The 18,017-nt window shown below is 52.6% G+C and overlaps 1 protein-coding gene across 2 annotated transcripts; it reads left to right on the forward strand.

Annotated features, from left to right (window-relative positions):
• Positions 1-4,755: 4,755 nt before the first annotated feature.
• LOC100275520 (uncharacterized) lies at positions 4,756-7,065 on the forward strand. Of its 2 annotated transcripts, XM_008683395.2 has the most exons (2): positions 4,756-5,034; positions 5,706-7,065. In XM_008683395.2, exon 2 carries the CDS (start codon positions 6,131-6,133, stop codon positions 6,824-6,826), a length of 696 nt encoding a protein of 231 aa, XP_008681617.1. In that variant the 5' UTR covers positions 4,756-5,034; positions 5,706-6,130; the 3' UTR covers positions 6,827-7,065. The 2 variants fall into 2 exon arrangements, with proteins under 2 accessions (XP_008681617.1, NP_001143051.1); NM_001149579.1 differs by having other exon boundaries at positions 4,933-7,063.
• The last annotated feature ends 10,952 nt before the right edge of the window (positions 7,066-18,017 follow it).

Consider the following 18,017-nt stretch of genomic DNA (forward strand, 5'->3'; position numbering starts at 1 on the left):
AACATCATCGTATCATAAATATTCTCATCATGTTCTTTGATTAAAGTAAAGCAATAGCATGAAGCTAACCATAATAACCCAAAAGGTAATCAAGGACAAGGTAAATACAAAGCTAGTCAATCCTTAGGTTTTAATTATGTAATGCGGGACAGTGAATTATAAAGTAAATAGGACATAATGGGTCAGAGGACACTTGCCTTCACCAGGTTGCTGCTCAGGGAAGTCTCCTGCAACACACTCAAAAACCTCGGGCTGCTCGTTGTCTACACAAAGTAATCATTCATTCAACACATTTGAGAAATGAAAAATAAACAGTACACCAAACATGTGCAACCAAGTGAACACAAGTTCAATAGAAAAGTATAACACAAAAGTGAAATCTAGGTTATATGGTAGAATAATGCACCTAGAGGTTTGTGGTTCTCTAAGTACTGCCTATCTCAGTGGATTACATTACCTAACTACATCTACCTTAATGAATTATTTATCTAATTAAAGTTATTCCAGGGATGGGATCATATATTACAAGGAGATTAATTTCACAAAATTAACACCTTAACTATTCATTGGTGTTTCTTTTTTTATTTTCCTTTTAATAAATAAACCATTGCTTTAAATGCAGATATAGCCTAGACATGGGACCACGGGTTTCTCTGCAAGAAACCAGGGGCCCGAGCGCATTAAAATGGGACCGCAGGTTATTTTCTAAGAAACCGGGGGGTCTCTTTAACAAAATGACCACGCAAAGGGGTACGGGGTGTCCTCAGCCATCCGATCACAGATCGAAGGCCGAGATCAATCCCGAGCACGGGCTGACAAGCTGGCCAGGGGATGTCAATGGCGTTGGGACAGAGCTGGCTGACCGGCCGGGCCCAGCTGCAGGGGCGCGGGCAAGGGAATGCACTCGAGCGGCTAGATCCTAATTGGACTGTTAAGATCAGATCTAGTTTAATTAAATCCGAGCTGTCAGATCTCAGATGGACGCTTGAGATCTAATGGCAAGCTCGGGCTGGGTTCTTGGGTTGCCAACGGTGACGTCGCCTGACTCCGTGTGGATTTTTGCCGGATGCAAGGGCGCGGCCACGCCGAGGGTCCTGGGGCGCTGGGAAGGGCCTATGTAGGTTCGGGGTGACATGCGAACGCGGTCGTGGGCACGACGCCGGCGCAGAGGCACCGGAGGGTGGCAATCTACGGCGGAGTGGCCCGGCGGCGACGCTAACTTGCTATGGCGAGCAATTGCGCACGCACAGGGGCAGGGAATGGGGAATCAAGGGCATAGGGAGGTTGGTTACCTTCAGAGTGGGCTCTAGGGCGCTTGAACGGCGGCGGGGACACGATGAAGCTTCGGGTCGACGGTGGTGGCCTTCGGCTACATGGTGGGGAGTCCAGTGAGCACGAGCAAAGATAGATAGAGTGGGAAGGGGCGAACCGAGGGGTGTCTTGAGTTGCTGGCGTTGAGGCGGAGCTCACCGTGGTAACAGATACGGCGGGGACTCGACGGCGGCCACGAAATAGGCCAGAGACCATGAAGGACGACGGTGGAGCTCCTCGGGTGCGTGCGCGGGCGCGAGGCGGGTGCTAGGGCTCTATAGTGGGGCGTGACTGGAGGAGGGGAGTGAGTGAGTGGGGGCGTGGCTTCAAAAAGTGGGTCGGGCGCGTGGGGAGGTGGCCGGGAGAAGCACGGTGTGGGCGCGTCCACGGCGGGGCGTGCAGGTGGGAGGTTAGGGAGACGGAGAGAGCTGACGAGTGGGGTCTGCGGGTCAGCGAGAGAGGCCGCACGAATAGGTGGTCAGCACTAACGGATGGGTCCCGCTGCGCAGAGAGAGAATGGGACGCGCACGCGAAGGGGATTGGCGACGATAGCTCGGTCCCACCGGCCAGAGAAAGAGGAGGAGCAGGTGCGCGAGTGAGCGCAGACGAAGGAAAAGGCGCTCATAGGCGGGGCCTGGCTGTCAGGGAGGGGCAGGCGTGCGCACGAAGCTGAGCTGGGCTAGACTGGGCTAACTTGGGTTGAATTGTTTTTTCCTTTTTCTTCTGAATTTCAAATTGCTTTTCTTTTTATTTTCTCTAGGAAATTCAATTCAAATCAAACCACAATTCAAATTCAAATATTTCAAACATGTGCATCAACCAAAAACAAAGTTTAAGCTCACAATGATGCAAGCATTCATATCTTCCCTAGGTTTTAATATTCCCAAGAAAATAATACATCACTCCCATAATTAACCCAAAATCCTATTAAAGAGAATAGAAAAGAAAAACTATAGAGGTGAGAAAAGGAGTAACACCTGAATTTGCTAGGTATTTAGAGAAGAAATTTTATACCACCAAAATCAAGGTGTTACACCCTCTCCCCAAAAAGGGCCCAAAAGCCTTTCCGGGGGGAGATGTGTGCAAAGCAAAGGGTCAATATGCGTCAACAACCAACTCGAAAGGTCGGATCAAGAAAGATCAATAGGAGGCAAGCCCTAATCTTCGTCTAGGAAAATGTAACCCCCAAGCAATCCTTGCAGATTACTTGGGGGCTCGAGGGCTACATCATACTAATGCGCTTGCGTGCATTCAGGCCACGCTCCTACGGGCATCACCTCTGGGCAACTTCTTACGGGTTCGTACCGAGAGACTACCCTAGTTTCGAGGACCAACTCAAAAGGTCGGGTCAAGGGCCACGACAACGAACATGAGTACATATGAAACAATTAGGAGGTCGGTAGAGGTTGGCAAAAAGCATGCCTATGGCTTCACCAGGAACCAAATAAACCCCCAAGAAATCCTCAACGGATTACTCGGGGGCTACATCATACTGATGCGCTTGCGCGCACTCGAAGCTTCTGACCCCTAGAAGAAAGCCTCTGACCGACTCCAAGGAGTCGCACGGAGGATCGAGGGCTGCTGTCGGGTACCTAGGAACGGGGTACCCAAGGCAAGGCCCACAAACCTCTCTCTGGCCCATTTACCAAGTCCTCGTCGGGTGTCGGGTACCATAATTAGGGGTACCCAGATCACAACCCTAAATTACCTAGACACTTGAGTAAGTAGAGGTCACAAGCAAACACGCTCCCAACCTTACCAAGGCACGAGAAACCCAAGTCATGAATTGCTCGAGGCCAACCTTGGGTGGCCAACCTCGGGTGGGAGACGCAGTCATGGCTCTCCCAAGGCCAACCTCGGACGAGAGGCGCTTTTTCGACTCACCTGAGGGCGTCTCGGGCGATGCTCCAGAAGGTGCCCAACTCCATCAATCAACTCCACCGACAAACTCTATGAGGCGGACCAACCGACCAACTCTCCGATGACCAACTCACTGTCGAGCAACCGAGCGAGTCCACGAGGTGGGGTGAATGACCAAATCCCCACGCGAGCGAGTCTGCGAGGCGGGGCGAACGACCGAGTCTCCACCGAGCGGGTCTACAAGGAAGGAACTCGAGTCGACGCTGTCGGCCCACGATAGCCGCGACAAGACACAACGTCACCAAACCATGGCCAGATTGTACCTACAAGTACCAAAAGGCGTCAAACAGACACAATGGAACGCCCCCACATGCACCCACGGATAAGCCCTCACTGACTCGCGGGGCCGGTCAACTCCAGTCACAGGGGCCTCAGCACCTAAGTTTCTACAATGGCCCATACACCAGAAAGGACGAGACAATACACCATACCAGGCGTATATCTACGTGTGCTTGATAGTGACACAAGGGGTATGACAGAAGATGAAGTTGTACCAGACATGACCTTGAACCTTACCATAATCCAACTTTGCAGGACCCGCCAGATACCATAACCAGCACCAAGCAAGCTACAGGGACTCATATACCGAACAGACAAGATGGAACGCCATACTAGGTGTACGGTAGTGCACGACCCTACGGACGACATCAGGAGACTACGCCATCCAGAGACAGCAAGCCGAGCTCCCCCTGTAGAATATAAGTCCCCACTGTAAAGTCCACCCTTGAGCTATAAAAGGGGCCGGACAGCTTTCACTTTATGTATTATGTAATTTCTATTGTAGTTTTATTTTCTATATAAACCAGGCAACTATTCGCTTAAATTATGTGCTAGATGATTTTTTCAAGCAAAACACCATGTTTCGTTTTAAATAAGCGTATGCAAAAGAAAAGTTGACGTGGTTATAGAATAAAAAGACGATGGTAGATATTGATTGGTCGATAGTGAGGCAATGATAGATACATACAGGTCAGTTGCATCGAATTTAGCGGCACCTATATGATTTTCATAATTTATTTCTCAATTAGCACAAGGGATAAGGTCTTGTTTCGTTGGGACCCTGGCAAAGTTGCCTGGGCCGGAGAACTATACATGCCATCGGTTCCATCGATTTTGAGTGCTCGACGGTTAGATCTATCTGTCTGACCGACACTCTCAGACCAAGTCACTAATAAAACAGTCCCTAAGGCTTTGCCGAGCAGCAGGTGAGCGTGATCGTAAAAATCAGCTGCGCCAGAGGCTGTGGTGCGTCGTAGAAAAAGAAGCAGGTTTAGGAGCTCGTGAAAAACTAGGAGAGGATAGAGGGTACACATATATAGAGAAGAGAGAAAGGGACACCCTTTTTCGCGACTGCACACGTAACCCGCTAGATAGAGCTACAGTGCTTCATGATTCTCTAAAAAGCGCATCCCTATTGATATAGAGAGCTGCTGGAAGTTAGAATAGAGTACGTGGTATTATAGATGATACTATTTGCAGATTAAATTTTGAAATAAGAGATGAGATGGTCTAGAGGCTTGGAGGATAGGGTTGCGGTGGGCTGGCCCACTTGCTAGAGACAGATAGAGGAGAGAGAGAATAGGAGGGGAAATCCGCATCGATTTCGTCGACGCCAAGCAACCCGAACCAAAAGCCACTCGGATCCATCTCCCACTCTCCCCTCCTCGTCATCGGCTCCTCCGCCTCCACCTCCGCCCGCCCCCTGATCCGGATCGACGACGCCGACCCCAGATCCCTTTCCTCTCCGCCGTCTCCCCGCCCGCCCGCCCGCCGATCCCACATCCCTCCCAGGCCTTCAAGCAGGTACTGATTTCGCCCCGCCTCCTGTTCCTATTCCGCTGGATCGGATCTGCCACTTGTGGCTTCCATCCCCGCCCCAATTCGATATGTTCTCAATTTCATGCTGGGCCGGCCAATTGGGAAAGAATATATTGACCCTGAATGATGCGAATTTCTGTCAGTTGCTTGTTCCGTCTGGGACAGCCGTGCCATAATTTTGAGGGTCTTCCGTCTTTAATTGGTTGCTAGTATATCAAGGTTTTCCTCCTACCTATGCATGGAAACATGGATTTAATTGTTCTCTGTACGTATATCCATCTCTTGCTAACGGAACCTGTGGATCAAAATCATCTCATGTTCGATTGGTATACTACTTTGTCATCTCACTTCTATGTGTAGATTTTAGCTTTTTTTCATAGGGCTGCCGTCTAGTTTTACTTCTGTACGTATTTCATTCACTAGATAGGTATCTAGATACTTGGATGGCGCAATTGTCTTGATTCCCAACCCAACAGCATAGTCTCGGAGTGGCTAGTACCTTGCCTGTTATAGTTATCTAACTAATAATGTACATCAATTCATTATGTCAAAGTCGTTTCATTAATTTGTTCTTCTATATATTCATCCCCTGCTTCATTTCCCTTCACCTGCTGCTGCCCCCCTTCTCAACTTAATTATCTCCTCTCTTGCCACAGTGAAGGAGCCTTATGAGCTGGTTGGCTGGGGCTTTACTCCAATTCTGGTGCTACTAAGATGGGCCAGGGCCTGCTCAGCAACAAGTCTGGGACAAGACTAAGCATAGATGAAATAGCAGGCGCTTACCATTTCTTGCTCTTGCTCTCCCCCGTGGTTTCCTTCTGGGACTGCATCTTCCGCAAGATAAGATACTCATTCAGACCTGAGTGGGTGTAGCAGCATCCTGCACTCACCCACCCATCTTAGCAACAGTTCCTTTCCTTTTCTTCCTCGTTATTAAAATAAAAAAAAGTTAGACAAACCAATGAGGCCAAAGAATGAAGTTTGAACATTTTGTTTTCTTTCTTCCCTAATTATACCTAGTAGTGAGTAGAGGAGTCAGGTCTACCAGAGGTAATAGTGAATAGCAGCAGGCACGGCTGTCATGGACAGGGCTACCATGAGCAGCAATCAGGCAGGCAAAGTGTTGAAGAAAGGAAAAAAGAAGCAGGCCAAGGACGAGCTGGACCGCCAGAAGCAGGCGGAGAAGAAGCGGCGCCGACTTGAGAAAGCGCTGGCAAACTCGGCTGCCATAATCTCGGAGCTGGAAAAGAAGAAGCAGCAGAAGAAGGAAGAACAGCAAAGGCTGGACGAGGAAGGTGCTGCCATAGCAGAAGCAGTCGCTCTTCATGTCCTCATAGGCGAGGACTCCGATGAACCCTGCCATTTGATGCTGAACAAGCACCATATAAGGTGCAACCATTGGGCCCCCTCGGCTGCTTTTGAATTCACCGTGGACGCACAGCCCGCCGAGGTGTACCCGTCTGAGGATGGACTGGTATGCGGCAGCCATGCGTATGCTCCCAGAGCCCCCAAGGGGAGGCGGGCTGATTGGGGGATTGGACAGGCACTGCCATGCTGGGGAGAAGTGAGTGACCTCCAAGGCCCGTACTACCAAGGAACGTTCCGTCAGTCTGTTACCTGCCCTGGCTTCATAGCCGCTCAGGCTGTGTCATCGTTGCAGATCAGGGAAGAGTCGCCAGAGGTCACCTCTCCAAGCCATGGGGCCGATGCTGCTGCGACCGTGGTTAACCGGATGCTTGGTGGCACCAGCAGGCTCAACCTTTACAGGGGGATATAAACATTTACACTTGTCAAAGAATTGTATTGTATATATAAAAAAGAAGATGTGTTTGGCTGCATTGCCTGCAATATATATATAATATAGTCTTGTGGTTTCCGAAAGAGAAATGGACAGAACATCCATCCTGTTTTGTTGTTGTTTTTTCTTTGCCAAAGGTTATTTGTGTACTGTCAGTTAACACTGTGAACATATATGCTTTTTAATTAATATGTTGAGTGCTTATGGCTTGATGTGAAGCTTGGTTTTCCCTCATGTATTCTTGTACATTATTCCCCATGTTGATCAAGAAGGATTGCCCTCCTGCATGAATTGATGATTGTTGTGCCGTGGGTGAACAGGAATAAGTATATGAGATTTGGCAGAATCCTGCAGACAGGCAGATATGATACAGAGAGGCAGCAGCATGCATGTAGAAGTAATACAAGAGATTGCAAAAACTGAAACCCTTGTCAAATTCCTATCTAGTAAGTGTGTGTCTATATATACACGGCGACACTAAAATGCACCTGGGTGCATTCTCTATATTGAATGCACCCACCTGCAATAACACCTCGAGCACGCCTCGGCCTCCTGTATGCGCGCATTCCTGCCCCCCGCCGCCGCGCGCCTCCCTGTCCCCGCGCCACCCTCTCCCCCACCGCCGCCGAGTGCCACCCTCTCCCCCACCACCGCCGAGCGCCACCCTCTTCCCCACCGCCGTCGAGCGCCTCCCTGTCCCCGCGTCGTCGCGTGCCTCCCTGTCCCCGCGCCGTCGCGCGCCTCCATGTCCCTCGCATTAGGTGTGATTGCAACTGCTGTATAATTTTACCCAAATATCTGTTAAAAATGTAAACACAATGATTGCAACTGCTGGTGTGTTGTAATTGCAACTGCTGGTGTGGTGTGGATGCAACTGCTGAGTTGCTCTGATGTGATTGCAAGTACTGAATAACTCTGGAAATTTTGTTAAAAAAATATGATTGCAACTGCTGGTCTGGTGTAATTGCAACTGCTGGTCTGGTGTGATTGCAACTTCTATATAACTATGTCCAAAAATTTGTTAAACAAACAATGATTGCAACTGCTGTCTGGTGTAATTGCAACTGTTGGTCTGGTGTGATTGCAACTTCTTTATAACTATGTTCAAAAATTTGTTAAACAAACAATGATTGCAACTGTTGTCTGGTGTAATTGCAACTGCTGGTCTGGTGTGATTGCAACTTCTATATAACTATGTCCAAAAATCTGTTAAACAAACAATGATTGCAACTGTTGTCTGGTGTGATTGCAACTGCTTTCTAGTGTAATTGCAACTGCTGGTCTGGGGTGATTCCAACTTCTATATAACTATGTCCAAAAATCTGTTAAACAAAATAATGATTGCAACTACTGTCTGGTGTAATTGCAACTGCTGGTCTGATGTGATTGCAACTTATGTGAAGAGGTTGAGTCGTTCGTGGAGAAAGAGGGGCGTGGGCGGGAAAGTGAAAAGGTTCTGTCGGGAGCGGGCGGGAGCGACGAAGACGTGCGGGAGGGACGAAGACGGACGAAGACGACCTGGGTGGGACGGTTGGCTCGGACCTGGCGCGTAGGTTCGGCCTGGGTGCATTCTCTATATTGAATGCACCCAGGTGTAATATATAAAAACAGTATACGGCGACACTAAAATGCACCTGGGTGCATTCTCTATATTGAATGCACCCACCTGCAATAACACCTCGAGCACGCCTCGGCCTCCTGTATGCGCGCATTCCTGCCCCCCGCCGCCGCGCGCCTCCCTGTCCCCGCGCCACCCTCTCCCCCACCGCCGCCGAGTGCCACCCTCTCCCCCACCGCCGCCGAGCGCCACCCTCTTCCCCACCGCTGTCGAGCGCCTCCCTGTCCCCGCGCCGTCGCGTGCCTCCCTGTCCCCGCGCCGCCGCACGCCTCCATGTCCCTCGCATTAGGTGTGATTGCAACTGCTGTATAATTCTACCCAAATATCTGTTAAAAATGTAAACACAATGATTGCAACTGCTGGTGTGTTGTAATTGCAACTGCTGGTGTGGTGTGGATGCAACTGCTGAGTTGCTCTGATGTGATTGCAAGTACTGAATAACTCTGGAAATTTTGTTAAAAAAATATGATTGCAACTGCTGGTCTGGTGTAATTGCAACTGCTGGTCTGGTGTGATTGCAACTTCTATATAACTATGTCCAAAAATTTGTTAAACAAACAATGATTGCAACTGCTGTCTGGTGTAATTGCAACTGTTGGTCTGGTGTGATTGCAACTTCTTTATAACTAAGTTCAAAAATTTGTTAAACAAACAATGATTGCAACTGTTGTCTGGTGTAATTGCAACTGCTGCTCTGGTGTGATTGCAACTTCTATATAACTATGTCCAAAAATCTGTTAAACAAACAATGATTGCAACTGTTGTCTGGTGTGATTGCAACTGCTTTCTAGTGTAATTGCAACTGCTGGTCTGGTGTGATTCCAACTTCTATATAACTATGTCCAAAAATCTGTTAAACAAAACAATGATTGCAACTACTGTCTGGTGTAATTGCAACTGCTGGTCTGATGTGATTGCAACTTATGTGAAGAGGTTGAGTCGTTCGTGGAGAAAGAGGGGCGTGGGCGGGAAAGTGAAAAGGTTCTGTCGGGAGCGGGCGGGAGCGACGAAGACGTGCGGGAGGGACGAAGACGGACGAAGACGACCTGGGTGGGACGGTTGGCTTGGACCTGGCGCGTAGGTTCGGCCTGGGTGCATTCTCTATATTGAATGCACCCAGGTGTAATATATAAAAACAGTATACGGCGACACTAAAATGCACCTGGGTGCATTCTCTATATTGAATGCACCCACCTGCAATAACACCTCGAGCACGCCTCGGCCTCCTGTATGCGCGCCTTCCTGCCCCCCGCCGCCGCGCACCTCCCTATCCCCGCGCCACCCTCTCCCCCACCGCCGCCGAGTGCCACCCTCTCCCCCACCACCGCCGAGCGCCACCCTCTTCCCCACCGCCGTCGAGCGCCTCCCTGTCCCCGTGCCGTCGCGTGCCTCCCTGTCCCCGCGCCGCCGCGCGCCTCCATGTCCCTCGCATTAGGTGTGATTGCAACTGCTGTATAATTCTACCCAAATATCTGTTAAAAATGTAAACACAATGATTGCAACTGCTGGTGTGGTGTGGATGCAACTGCTGAGTTGCTCTGATGTGATTGCAAGTACTGAATAACTCTGGAAATTTTGTTAAAAAAATATGATTGCAACTGCTGGTCTGGTGTAATTGCAACTGCTGGTCTGGTGTGATTGCAACTTCTATATAACTATGTCCAAAAATTTGTTAAACAAACAATGATTGCAACTACTGTCTGGTGTAATTGCAACTGTTGGTCTGGTGTGATTGCAACTTCTTTATAACTATGTTCAAAAATTTGTTAAACAAACAATGATTGCAACTGTTGTCTGGTGTAATTGCAACTGCTGCTCTGGTGTGATTGCAACTTCTATATAATTATGTCCAAAAATCTGTTAAACAAACAATGATTGCAACTGTTGTCTGGTGTGATTGCAACTACTTTCTAGTGTAATTGCAACTGCTGGTCTGGTGTGATTCCAACTTCTATATAACTATGTCCAAAAATCTGTTAAACAAAACAATGATTGCAACTACTGTCTGGTGTAATTGCAACTGCTGGTCTGATGTGATTGCAACTTATGTGAATTGGTTGAGTCGTTCGTGGAGAAAGAGGGGCGTGGGCGGGAAAGTGAAAAGGTTCTGTCGGGAGCGGGCGGGAGCGACGAAGACGTGCGGGAGGGACGAAGACGGACGAAGACGACCTGGGTGGGACGGTTGGCTCGGACCTGGCGCGTAGGTTCGGCCTGGGTGCATTCTCTATATTGAATGCACCCAGGTGTAATATATAAAAACAGTATATATATATATATATAGGTTATCTATTAAGAGCCCCAGCCCACGTCCGATCACTTTTTACGCAAGCGAACTGATTTAGCGTAAACAGAAACCCATTTTAGCGTAAACAGAGTAACATCCGCGAGCCCTCGTTCTAGAAATAGCGGTTTAGGCCCACTTTCCACGTGGTCAACCATATCTTCCTTAGTCAACACATGTTTACGCTATTCCATTCTTCCGTTTATACATAATAGTGATTTAGCATAACTACTTCAGCCGACCCACGTTCCAAAAATAAAGGAATTGGCCCACTACCCCACTTCCCACGCGGTCAAACATTTCTATACCCTAACCCCCGCGCGGTCAACCTTCCTGGCCGACTCGTCGCGTTTCTTCAGGGGTCACCAGGGCGATTCTTCTTCATCCGCCGCCGCTAGCGCGTTTCGCCGTCCTCCACCGCCGCACGCCCTCAACATTAATCGCCGCCGCCGTTGACAGCATCGTCGAGCCGCTGTCGTTGTCAATCTTGCGCGCCCCGCGTCACATTGGCTCACGTCCGCGGTCGCTATGTCGTCCGGATTCCAAGGTGCTCGAGTTGATTTTTTAAATTTATGCTTTAGAATGCAACTTCCTAATCTCCTTCCCCCCTTCCGGCAGTGTGAATCGCCTTCATTTGTCTCCGCACGAACTCAACCCTAATCGGCGCCGCCGTTGACAGTGTCGTCGAGCCGGCCGCTGCTGTCAATCCTCCGCCACCGCGTCTCATAGGTATTTTACATGCCCACCAACGGTCTTCATTGATCTTACTGTTCTTGTGCAATTATGGTTCAGTTGTTTATCATAGAGCCTTTTGCTTTGATAAAGGTTCACGAACCTGTTGTTTTAGACTCATTGTATGCTCAAATTGTGTGGGGGAAGATATATGCAATGATGTGAATTATACATACCTTTATGAAGTAGGGGTTGATATTTTGATGTGGAAACAAGTGTGCTGCTCATGACTTCGTGCTACTATATATTATTCAAATAAATTGTAATGCATTTCACTTTTTATATACTTACTGGATCATATTTTTCACATAAATATGGTCATCAATCATGTCCAAATTAATCACTCAACAATCATAAACCACTACTTCATAACATTAGTAAACTAATAGGCACTGCCTACATTTATCTTTTGTGCTGCAGCTATATGAACATATATGTTCAACTTCCAAAATGGAACTAAATCGACCATAAACCACAGAGAAAGAGAGAAACCTGTCATCTATCCACAGAGAAAGAAAAGGCAGGGATGAGAATGGCGTGTTTGCCCTCTTTAGTGGCTCTGAACAACAAGATACAATTCCTTTTTTATCCTCTGTTCTGCTTTTTTCAACATAGAGGCGGTTCTAGCAAACCAAACTAATCACTCAACAATCATAAACCGATCTTAGCACATAGCTAACAGCCACAAATCAAACCAATCCAAACTAGCTGAAAGCAAATGATTAGCTTGGGGTGACTTGGCCATATGTGCTTACAGCGCTGCGAATTTTTGCGAACACCTGTTTTTTGCTCACATAGGTCTTGCTGACAGAATCATTTACAAAAAATACCGAGTTTTTTTCTATTATAACACTTGTTTTAACAGGTTTCTCCCTTATAGTATTTTTAATGTGACCTTCTCTATAGTAGTATTTACAAGTGCTATTACTCTGTTGTCGGCGTTCCGAGACCGGGGGGTCCCTTGGGCCGACGAGTGAGTGTCGCCGCGTGCCCCAGCCTAGATGGGTCGAGCGCGAGGGCGAGCGCGAAGGGGGGAGAAGCGAGGCGGCCGGAGACCGGCGTGAGAGAGGTGGGAATCCCGCGGCCTTCGTGTTCGTCCCGCGCCCAGGTCGGGTGCGCTTGCAGTAGGGGGTTACAAGCGTCCACGCGGGAGAGGGAAGCGAGCGGCCCCAAGAGAGCGCCTGTCTCGTCCTCGTCCCCGCGCGGCCAACCTCCTCTAAGAGGGCCCTGGTCCTTCCTTTTATAGGCGTAATGAGAGGATCCAGGTGTACAATGGGGTGTAGCAGAGTGCTACGTGTCTAGCGGGGGAGAGCTAGCGCCCTAGGTACATACCGTCGTGGCAGCCGGAGAGATTTTGGCACCCAGCTGGTGTGATGTCGTGGCCGTCGGAGGAGCGATGGAGCCTGGCGGAGGGACAGCTGTCGGAGCGGTTGGGTCCTTGTTGACGTCCTCTTGCTTCCGTAAGGGGGCTGAGAGCCGCCGTCGTCACAGAGCATGCGGGGCGCCATCATTGCCTATCTGGCGGAGGTAGCCAGATGGGACGCCGGTCTTGTTCCCTGCGGCCTGAGTCAGCTCGGGGTAGGGCGATGATGGCGCCTCCCGTTGACGTGGCTAGTCTACGCCCTAGGTTGGTCGATGTGGAAGCTCCTCCAAAGCCGAGGTCGAGTCTGTCTTCCATGGCCGAGGCCGAGTCCGAGCCCTCGGTCGGGCGAGGCGGAGGTCGTCGGCTAAGGCCAGGGCGGAGTCCGAGCCCTGGGGTCGGGCGAAGCGGAGTTCGTCGTCTTCTGGGGCTGAGCCCGAGTCCGAGCCTTGGGTCGGGCAGAGCGGAGTTCGCCGTCTTCCGGGACTTAGCCTGAGTCCGAGCCCTGGGTCGGGCGGAGCGGAGTTCGCCGTCTTCCGGGACTTAGCCCGAGTCCGAGCCCTGGGTCGGGCGGAGCGGAGTTCGCCGTCTTTCGGGACTTAGCCCGAGTCCGAGCCCTGGGTCGGGCGGAGCGGAGTTTCCTGTGGCGCCTTCTGCAGGACCTGACTGCCTGTCAGTCTCACTCTGTCAAGTGGCACTGTAGTCGGTGAGCACCAGGCGACGCTGTCCTTCTGTCAGGCCGGTCAGTGGAGCGGCGAAGTGACGGCGGTCACTTCGGCTCTGCCGGGGGGCGCATGTCAGGATAAAGGTGTCAGGCCACCTTTGCATTAAATGCTTCTGCGATTTGGTCGGTCGGTGCGGCGATTTAGTCAGGGTTGCTTCTTAGCGAAGGCAGGGCCTCGGGCGAGCCGGAAATATGTTCACCGTCGGAGGGGGGCCTCGGGCGAGACGGAAATCCTCCGGGGTCGGCTGTCCTTGTCCGAGGCTAGGCTCGAGCGAGGCGTGATCGAGTCGCTCGAACGGACTGATCCCTGACTTAATCGCACCCATCAGGCCTTAGCAGCTTTATGCTGATGGGGGTTACCAGCTGAGAATTAGGAGTCTTGAGGGTACCCCTAATTATGGTCCCCGACAGTAGCCCCCGAGCCTCGAAGGGAGTGTTAGCACTCGCTTGGAGGCTTTCGTCGCACTTTTTTGCAAGGGGACCAGCCTTTCTCGGTTGCGTTTTTGTTCCGGTGGGTGCGCGCGAGCGCACCCGCCGGCTGTAGCCCCCGAGGCCTCGGAGGAGTGGTTTCACTCCTTCGAGGTCTTAATGCCTCGCGTAATGCTTCGGCTGGTCTGGTTGTTCCCTCATGCGAGCTGGCCGTAGCCCGGGTGTACGGTCGGGTCCCAAGTTCTCGGGCTGGTATGTTGACGCTGTCAACGGTTCGGCCGGAGCCGGGTTTGCGAGAGCAGCCCCCGAGCCTCTGCACAGGGCGAGAGGGCGATCAGGGACAGACTCGGCTTTTTTATATACGCCCCTGCATCGCCTTTTCGCAAGGAGGAGGGGGGAAAGCGCCATGTTGCCCTCGATGGGCGCCGAACATGGTGTCTTCGGTGAGCTGCAAGCGGGTAATCCGAGTGGACGTTCGTGCCCCGTTCGTTAGGGGTCGGCTAGGGGCCCAGAGGCACGCCCAAAAGTACCTGTGGGTGATCTGCCGGACCCGGTCCCCTGGCAACGGGGTCCGAGGGCTCGATGCCTCCCTCCGATGGGATTCCGTTACAAGATCGCTCCCGCTGGTCTCGGAAATGTCCTAGGGTACCTCGGGAGCGCAGCCCGAGCCTTGGTTATGTATCGAACGTACCCCTGGTCATCCCTCGCTCGGCGTCTGAGGCGGCTGTGAACCCTTCGGGGGCCAGCCTTCGAACCCCTGATCAGTAATGGGCGCGGAGCCCGAGTAGCCTGAAGCGGCCGTGGAACCCTTCGGGGGGCCGGCCTTCGAACCTCTGACCAGTAGTGGGTGTAGGGCCCACGCGATCTGAGGCGGCTGTCGAACCCTTCGGGGGGCCAGCCTTCGAACCTCTGATCAGTAGGGAGGCTCGGAGCCTGGTTCCTTCACGGGGAAGGATCCTTTTCGGGGTATCCCCCTTTCCCGGTCCCTGTTGCAAGAGAGAGAGAGAAAGAGGAAAAAAGGAAAAGGATACGAAATCGAACGACACGGCGTACCTTTTTTGGTGCGGTTATTACGGCGAAGGCGAAGCGTCGCCCGCTTCTCCTGCCAGAAGCGCCACCTGTCCCGCCGCGGAGTTAATGTGACGGGGCGAGTGGTTGGCGGGGCGGCCGTTGCGCGTGCGCGAGCCGTTCGAGGAACGGATCACAGGCGCGTTGTCTTCATGCCGTGAGAGGGGGTTCTCTTGCTGCCCCCGGATGGGACGTGAGCTTGGCTGACGACATGACTGCTGCTCCCGCCCGCCTGCCACCGTCATTACTGCCGGCCCATTTTTGACCGCATTGACCGCCGCGCTAGGCTGGCGCTGCTGGGTCGTGCGCTGGGTCGCCTCGAGTCGCGGTATTGGTTCCGCAATCGAGGAGGCGTGGTGGTGGCGCAAGTGGCGGTGCAGTTTCTTGCATGAAGCATCCGGCGCGCCGGTTGCGTGACGCGTGGGCCTGGGCCTCCATGCTGGGCGTGTCGGGAGTCGGAGAAGCGTGCCCACTTAGCGCGGTTGCATGCCGCCTGCATGGCTGCCCGCCCCTTTCGCCCGTTGGTCTGGGCAAAAGTGGAGGGTCACTTATAACCGCTGGGCGGTCGTGTGCACCGTGTGCGGCGGTTTGGCTTTTTCTGCTCTGAGTCGGCTTGCATGACATGTGGGACCCAGCCCCCGCGTCGCAGGGGAGGGCCTTGGAGCGTGTTGGAGAAGACTCAGCTCGTGACGGCTGAGGGCGCGAGTAGGGATAGTCACCTTTAAAAGGAGGGTGACCCCCTTGGAAGGCGACCATGTCTTCGCGCTCTCTTATGCATCGTGTCTTTCCACCTTCCAAGCCCCCGGATGGGGGATACCCGTCGTCTTTTCGCCTCATCGTTGGAGGAACGCAACTCCGTGGGAGTTGGTACCTTTCAGCCATCGTTTGGCTTCAAGGATTTTCATCATGCAGCCCGGCTGCACCCCTCTGCCAGCGGTCACCCAAGATGGTGACCTCCAGCTTGATGGTGGGGGAAAGCGAGCCGGGCTGTGGCCTCTGCCCCTCCCTCAGCCTCAAGGATTTTCATCACCAGGGCTGGGGAGGGGAGTGTGCCGAGTTGGGGTCGGTCGCTGCGTGGGCGGTGGCCCGCTCCTTCACTCAGTGATCGGAGGGAAGGGCGGTCGTCGTCCGTGGCGCCGGCAGCTGCACCGTGCCTGGCTCTCGGACGCGAGTGGCTTCGGAGCCGCTCGCGGCGCCGGCGTCTGCCACGGCAGCTGGAAGAGGTTCTTCCGCCGGCGAGATAGCCAGGGCCGGCCACGGACCGACCTCCAACTCTACGGCCTTCTGTCCGTCCTTGCCTCACGAGTTTGGGCATGAGCGGGGGCCTCTTGGCAGAAGCATCCGCCCTGAGGTCAGTGCTGCCGCTGTTCGACCCCCCGGGGCAGAAGTCGTCGTCGTCGCTGTTGCTGGAGCGGGTGACGGCGCGCCGTTCGTCGGTCTTCTGTTGCTCCGCAGGCCCTCCCCCATGGAGTGGGGTTGTTCGTACCTGCGGAGGGGGAACCGGAGTTCCGTTTGTAATAGCACTTTGAATGCCAGTGCTTTTTGTTCATTGTGGCTGTCGAGGCCTGAACATGTATGTAATTTTGGCACGGAGCCGTGTTTTTTCCTCATTTTCGAGCACTAAGACTTGCCTGTTGATTGTCTGAACCGCTTCACCAAGCGTGAGTCGCCCCGTGTCAAGGTGACGAGTGAGGTATCCGTATCCCGGAGGCGTAGGAGTCCCTCGGCTCAGTCGGCCTTGTTGTCTGAGGCTTCTCTAGCTTAGTTAAAGGGACCCCTTGGCCGCTCTTCGACGAGCCGAGGCCAGGGGTAGTGATATCAGCATGAACAGGGGCAGAGTTGGCTCAAAAATGAAACCTGGTTGGCCGGAGCCTAGCCGGGTTGTCCGCTGGCGGGACTGACGCTGGAGTTGACTAGCCGAAGCCTCGGGTCGGGCGGGCGCCCTCTGAGGACGGCTGGCCGAGGTCCCGGGGCGACCGGCCGAGCCCCCTGCTCGGGCCGGATTCCCGGAGAAGACCCTAGCAGCGATTGCCCGGGCGTGGCGATGACGTCGTCCTTTAGAGCGGAGATCCTTGGACCTCGTCGCCGTCCGAGGCTAGGTCGGACCTCGCCGAAGGTGTCGTCGATGTCGAGGGTGCTGCTGCCCCCTTCCAGTGTCAGGACCCGAGCCTGCAGGATCAGATTGTCTTGTAGCGTGTGCCTTCTGCGGCCGCCGAGGCCAGAACATACACCCTCGCTGCGTTGTAAAGCTGCGTCTCTTTTCCTCTTGTTTCAAGTATCTGGACTTTTTTGTCGGCAACAGGGATGTTTGTGCGAGCGAGAGTTGCTTCTCACGGAAGGTGATGAGTGAGGTATCCGTATCCCGGAGGCGTGGGAGTCCCTCGGCTCGATCGGCCTTGCCACTTACGCGCACTTTCACCCGTCCATGAGGCTCTATCACCGACTCAGTCGAGAAGGCTCGAAGGATCGCTTCGGCAGAAGAGCTTCCAAACGTGAAGACTTGTTCGGCCCGCGAAATCACTTGTCCGAACGCGAGGCGTAGGAGTCCCTCGGCTCGGTCAGCCTTGGCTGCTTACGTGTACTCCGTCGTATTCAGGATCCACTTTTCGAAGTAGTCAAAAAGCACGAAAGATATTCTGGCAGAAGAGATCTTTTTTCGAGGAAAATTTCGACGCAGAGGGGGTTGCCCCCCTTTTAGCCCCCGAGGGAGGGTCGGGCTTTGCCGAGGCGAGGCCGACCCTTCCTTGATGACTAAACTTTGCGTGGGTGCGAGGTATATGAACGACTTGAAAATATTTTAAGGGTAGAAGCGACGTAGCTGTTGGATGTTCCAAGCGTTGCCGTAGACCTCGCCTTGGCTGTTGGCCAGCTTGTACGTTCCGGGCTTCAGAACCTTGGTGATGACGAACGGTCCCTCCCAGGGGGGCGTGAGCTTGTGCCTCCCTCGGGGGTCTTGTC

This window comes from Zea mays, chromosome 5 (genome assembly GCF_902167145.1).
Source record: "Zea mays cultivar B73 chromosome 5, Zm-B73-REFERENCE-NAM-5.0, whole genome shotgun sequence".
NCBI lineage: Eukaryota > Viridiplantae > Streptophyta > Magnoliopsida > Poales > Poaceae > Zea > Zea mays.